Source organism: Chrysochloris asiatica, unplaced genomic scaffold (genome assembly GCF_000296735.1).
Source record: "Chrysochloris asiatica unplaced genomic scaffold, ChrAsi1.0 scaffold00008, whole genome shotgun sequence".
NCBI classification, from domain to species: domain Eukaryota; kingdom Metazoa; phylum Chordata; class Mammalia; order Afrosoricida; family Chrysochloridae; genus Chrysochloris; species Chrysochloris asiatica.
This window is the reverse complement of record NW_006408526.1, coordinates 1,105,897-1,112,342: the sequence shown is the minus strand read 5'-3', so window position 1 is coordinate 1,112,342 and position 6,446 is coordinate 1,105,897. Positions and strand designations below refer to the sequence as shown.

At 41.9% G+C, this 6,446-nt stretch overlaps 1 protein-coding gene across 1 annotated transcript; it reads right to left on the bottom strand.

Annotated features, from left to right (window-relative positions):
- Window positions 1-3,830: 3,830 nt before the first annotated feature.
- LOC102830273 (lysine-specific demethylase 4D-like) lies at window positions 3,831-5,642 on the bottom strand. Its single transcript, XM_006833945.1, has one exon. The coding sequence runs from the start codon at window positions 5,640-5,642 to the stop codon at window positions 3,831-3,833; it is 1,812 nt and encodes a 603-aa protein (XP_006834008.1).
- Window positions 5,643-6,446: the final 804 nt, after the last annotated feature.

The window sequence follows — 6,446 nt, the reverse complement described above, 5'->3', positions numbered from 1 at the left end:
CAATATTGCAACTAAGAATGAATTTTTTCTTTGGTTCTTTTCAGTTTAAGAAATGCTGAGCATGTTCTCTTTTGGCTTCCTAACTCCTGGTCTTCATACATTTTATTATAATTCTTTGTCTTCTTGAGCTGCCCTTAGAAATTTTCTGTTTAGTTCTTTTACTTCGTCATTTCTTTATGTTGCTTTAGCTTCTCTGTGTTCAAAACAAAGTTTCAGAGTCTCTTCTGGCATTCATTTTGGTCTTTTCTGTCTTTCCTGTCTTTTAAATTACCTCTTGCTTTCTTTGTGAATGATGTTCTCAATGTCAACCCATGTCATCTGGTCTTCAGTTATTAGTGTGTAGTGCATCAAATCTGTTCTTGAGATGGTCTCTAAATTTAGAATATACTCATGGTTATATTTTGGCTCATGTAAACTTGTAACTTTCTTCAGCTTCAGCCTGAATTTACATATGAGCAATTGATGATCTGTTCCATCAGCTTTGTTTTGGCTGATGATATTGAGCTATTCCATCATCTCTTACCACAGTTGTAATCAATTTGATTTCAGAGTATTCCATCTGATGAGGTTCATGTGTATAGTCGTCTTTTATGTTGTTGAAAAGAAATATTTGCAGTGAGTAAGTCATTGGTCTTACAAAAATATTCCATGTGATCTCCAGCATTGTTTCTGTCACCAAGACCTTATTTTTCCACTACTGATTCTTCTTTATTGTTTACAACTTTTTTATTCCAATAACCAGCAATTATCAATGCACCTTAATTATATGTTTGGTCAATTTCAAACAGAAAAAGTTAGCAGAATTTTCCAATTCATTGGCTTTAGTGGTTGGCATGTAAATTTGAATAACAGTGTTATTAACTGGTCTTCTTTGTTGTTAAGTGCTGTCCAGTCGGTTTCAATTCATAGTGGACCCTGTAGAGTTTCCAAAGAGGGGCTACTGGGTTTGAACTACTGACCCTGCACTTCATTTCTTCTATTATAATCTTACATTCCTGTGGTAGCTATGCTACAATTGATGAGCCAATAATGAAACATAAACTATAGTCCATAGTCCTAGTTACCCTCAGCCATCCCTGAACCCAGTCAGGTAATCGCTGACTATCTCACCTTCTCACTATCTCTATAGTACAACATTTCCAAATGTCATTGAAACATAGTATGCAGCTTTTTCAGACTGGCTTCTTTCACTTAGCAACATACATTTCAGGTCCCTCTGTGTCTTTTCATGACTTGGAAGCTCATTTTTTTTCTATTACTGGTGAATACTCCACAGCATGGATGTACCGCAATGTGTCTCTTCATCTCTTGAAGGACACCATGATTTCTGCCAGTAATTTTCAATTCAATCAACCATTAATCCAATCTCCTGGCTCAGCAATGTGGTTTATAAAATAAACACATAATTAAAAGTCAGAAAGTGGTTGAATGGTAAAGTTCCAGGGAAATTGTTTGTTAGGAGGAAGATTGTAAAACTGCAGCAAGGTCATTTCACTTAATAATAACTTTGAATTGAGTGACATCAATGCTTAATTTACCAACATTGGCTCAATGAGAAATACAATAAAAATGAATTAAGCCTTGGATTTTTTTCAAAAGCTGTTTACTTCCAAAAAGAAGATTAGACAAGAACAGAATTAGCACAGATCCATAGGGTAGATTTGAATACTGCCATCAATATTTGCTAAATGTATTAGAATGAGAATAATAGTACAAACAGAATGCAGAAATTATCAAACAATACCAATATCACAGTAAAATGTTGCTACAGATCATTGACAGGTTATTGCCAGAAATTCAAGTCAGATTCAAAAGAGGATATGGAACTAGGGATACCGTTGTTGACATTAGATGAACCTTGGCTGAAAGCAGAGAATACCAGAGAGATGTTTGCCTGTGTTTTTTTGACTAAACAAAGGCATTTAACTATGTGGAGCATAACAAATTATGGATAGGCATCTCTGAAGACAGGCCTAGTGATCTCCTGAAAATCAGCTGCTGTAAGTGCTATGGAGTAGTTTTGCTCTGACACACAGGGTGTTAACATAAGTTGGAAGGGACTCCATCACAACTGTTTTTTGTTTTTGTTTTAATTTGTTATATTGGTTTTCTATTAATTATATATTTGTAGTCTTGCCCCATTTTTGTCTTAGATTGGATCTTTTTCTTTATCGGTTTCTAGGAGTTATATATAAATTGTAGGCCCTGGATGAGATCAACACTTAACACAATATACTGCTAATTCAAAGTTTGGCCGTTTGAATCCACCAGGGCCTCAAGAGAAAGTCTTGGTGTGCGATCTACTTCTGAAAGCAGCCATAGAAACCCCAGTGGAGTATAATTCTACTCCAGTACACGCGGGGTAGCCTTAAATCAGAATCAACTTAAAGGCAAATGGTATTAAAATTTAATTTAAGTTCTCCAATGATTATCAGTTCATTGCACAAGTTTTACAAGTGTTGTTTGTTTTTAACTTTGTGTAGGTGTTGTTCTTTTAGTTGACCCTGCTGGAACAATGGTTTAAGGGACTAGTAGCTAAAGGTCAGGTGGTTGGAACCCACTAGCTGTTCCTGGTGAAAGATGAGGCAACTATATCTATAGACAGCCTCAAGAACTGTAAGGAGCACTTGTTTCTATTCTCTCCTATAGGGTCACTATGACCAGGAGTCAATTTGAGGACAGTGAATTGCATGTTTTTTCAATGGCTTCTGATTTTGAACCCTGTTTGAGTCATGTTGAGTTTAAAGTTTTAAAATAAATTGCATTGTGTTTTTATAGAAAACATGGTTTCGTAGCTATTGACCCACTTGAAATTATGCTGGTATCTGTTATGTGTTAGTAATACAACTTCATCAGAAAGGTATTGGTTATATGCTACCCTGTAGTTCAAATAGAATAACTTTAAAAGTTCGTTCTTAACCCAGTTATTTAAGATGCTGCCTGTATTACATTTTCAAATGTATTTACATATTCTCAACTTCTTATTCTGCTTCATTATTCCATTATAGATTCATAGAATGTTTTATTACCAGATAGAACTGTTTCAAAGTTTACATAGTTTGAATACATAGACATTAATACATAGCAATTAATCTTATTCATTTCTAAATCAGACAAACAAAATGTTAAGCAGTTTTTAATATCAAATATATAATTAACACAATGGACATACTTATAAAGGTGAGCTTCAGGGGCAGGATCACTTCAAAATGTAAAGGCTGTCTCGGGATAGAGCTCTTCCTGTCCAGTAACTGTGACTCTTTATTGGCACAAAATTGTCTTTTGAGAATGCTGTTGTTCCTGTATGCTGTCAAGTTGGTACCAAGGAGTTTCCAAGGAGCAGCTGGCTGCTCCTAGAACTGCCGACCTTGCAGTTCAAATCAACGCTGTCCTTTTTCTTGAATCATAGTTCCTTTTCAGATACATACTAAGAATAATGAATTTAATAAAATTCAAGAATATACAATATATACAATAATATACAAAATACCACTGAACCTGACAGACTCAGCTAGTCAAAAGGTCTACTTTCGCCACAAGTAGTGGCTTGCCCTAGACAAGAGAGTGGGGCATGGGGAAGGTCATACATAGCATGAGAAAGCATCAGTCCAGAAATGTGCACTTCCACAAGATAAAAAAGTTTCCATGAAAGGGCGCTCCAACGCCAAGTTCAAGCTTTGCTGGGAGCTTCTATGATTCTAGAGGTTAGAAGGGTCAGAGTCACAGATACTTTTGGCCACATCTTCAGATGCCCTGGGCTCAAAGATTTAAGAACACTCATTAATTGGAACTCAAAGTGCAGCTACATCTATTTAGGTTGTCCCCAGGGATCAGTCAGTAGATGCATATGAGTGGTCCTGGGCAATCACTTTAATCAGGCCTCCAGGAGTCATGCAATTCACAGCAGCGTCACTGGAGAAATTTCTCATAAAAGGTGGAAGAAGGTCAGGGATATCCACACTAATGTTGTCCAGTGACAGCAGGCACGGGCCAGGGTGCATCGGAGAATCAGGATCCAGTGGGGGCCCCAAGGGTTGAAGATAAATTGAACAGTGGCACCCAGAAGCTTTAGCAGGGTCCTTGGGGCCCAGAGCTTTGTGTGCTCTGTGCCTCTTTGCCTTGGCCTGGGCAGTCTTTTCTGGGGCTTCATATTCACGTGGTCGTCGACCATGATGCCTTTTGTCAGGTCCGTTCTGGAGAATCAGGGCTAACAGACTCTGGGTCGGTGGCAGGGTAGGGCCAATTTCCTGGAGTTTGTGGAATGAGGAGGAGGCTGCAGCTTTGGGATGAACAGGAGCAACATGGTTCGAGAAGGAGCACTTGGGTATAGGACTCACAAGATTGCAGGACCCCTGTGGACTACCGCCAGGGCTGCAGGTGGATTGGGCATCAATTTCAGGCTGCACATCAGCACCAGGGTCTGAGGAGGGACCCGGGGATGTAGGGCACACAAGGGCACTGGAGCCCGGCCCACCACTACGGACTAGTCCATTAGGAAGGCTAGGAGCCCTACGGGGCTGGAGGTGCTGAAGGCCCCGTGCGGCTTTCGCAAGTGCCCGGGTCTTCACTCTGACGGTCAGCTCCTGGCTGGTCAGTGCCGTGGGCTTCGTGTGGTCCACAGCGGCCCGGTCCTGCCCCTGTTTCCACAGCTCATAGCGCTCAGGTTGCAGAATGCGCACGAAAGCATCCATGGAAAACATGACCCTGGCCTCCCCGCAGCTGCACTGAGATGCCAGTTTGCCATAATCTACCCAACGCGGGGTGGCAAAATTGATGGCTTCCGCACAGTTGAAGCCGTGATTGAAGCCAGTGTGGTAGCCATAGGGGAAAGTCACCATGAACTCGCCAGCCTCCTGGGTGATCCGACTGAAGGGGATGCCATTCTTCCTCAGGATGCTGGGTGAAATGAGAGCCACCTTGTGCCTCAGGAAGGCCTTGCAGCCCCGAGAACTGCCAGGGAAAAGGTCCCTGGCCAGGCGCTCCAGACGTCTGCCATGCTCTGGGGGCACCGCGTACCACGTTTTGGGCTCCCCGAAGTGCAGGTAGTTAATGCTGTAGAGATCCATGTCCTCTGTGTGCCAGGCGAAGGTGGTCTTCCACATACCAAAGTACAGGTAAGGCGTGTTGACTCCTTCGATGATGACTCCACATTCCTGCTCCAGCAGGTCCTGAATTGTTCCCAGGTTTCCGAGGTTCCAGTGTTCGGTGTGGTCATCGAACAAGGAGCCGCTGATGTCGGCCCCATAGATCGGGGCATTATAGAGGCGAGTCTTCCAGTATTTTCGCTCCAAATCTTCAAAATCTGAGTGTGATGGAGTGCAGTATTTGTAACTTTTAGACAAGCGGTGGAATTCCTCCATTGTCATGGCTTTCTTCTTTTTATGGTATTGAGTAAAGACACCTGCCCGCCCTGAGGCCACCTGTTGCAGGGGCGTGGCTATTAGAATGTCACTGATATTGTCATAGTTCTGTCTGGCTTTCCACTCTTTGGGTGGAATTATCTTAGCCAGGCCTGCTCGGTGTGCACCTTGGGACTCTATGAAAGCAATGTATTTGTTAAAATCTTTAAATTCATCCATGGTTGGTTGGAATGTCATGATTGTACAAAGTGGGTTCTTGGTACGATAGCATTCAACACTCATGGTTCCAACTTTTCAGGTATGTTTCAGACACTTGAGAATGCTGGGAAGTAGTTTTGTATGTGTCTTTTCTTATCTGTTATAAGATGTTGGTTTCTCTGTGAGGCAATAACTCAGACTTTCAGGATTCCTTCAAGCTTGTTATTCTCCAGATGGAGTCCACTTGGGCCAGTACTTTTTAATCAAAGGAAATAAAATGTTTCCCTGTGGAGTAGGTCCTCCAGATCTGTTTCTGTCTCAATCTGTAGCTCTGTGAGTTTCCACAGTTGGGAGTGTAACTCTGTCCTTTTTTTTTCTTGATGTTCTCCACTGAAGCAGAGGATCTCAACGATGCTTTAAAACTGAACCTAAAGAGAAAAATGCAGAATCATTTAAAATAAGTAAATGATGAAAGAACTACTGAGATACCATTAAATTGAAAATTGGTTTGGCAATGTTAATATCAAAAATAAAACTTAAGCAGGTGGTGGACCGGCAACGTCGGGCGCATGGGGTCCCCAGCTGATCTCCTCCCTCCCTGCCTTCCTCGGATGGCGGCTGTTTATGCTGGACGTGTGGCCAGAGATGGGTAAGGATCACGTGGAACCTCGGCTACTTAAGACAGAGACATTGCCATGCTGCAATGAGTCTCAATGACTGGTAAGACTGAGGAATTCGCACTGACCGCCTAAGACAGGCAGCGTCCCTTAAACAATCAATAAATAAGGAGGACTCAGATACAGACAGTGCAGACCCGGTCAGGAGGCCAAGCCCCTGTGGGCCCAAGCATTGATGACCGTCCAAACCATAGGCTCTGAGGATCAGACT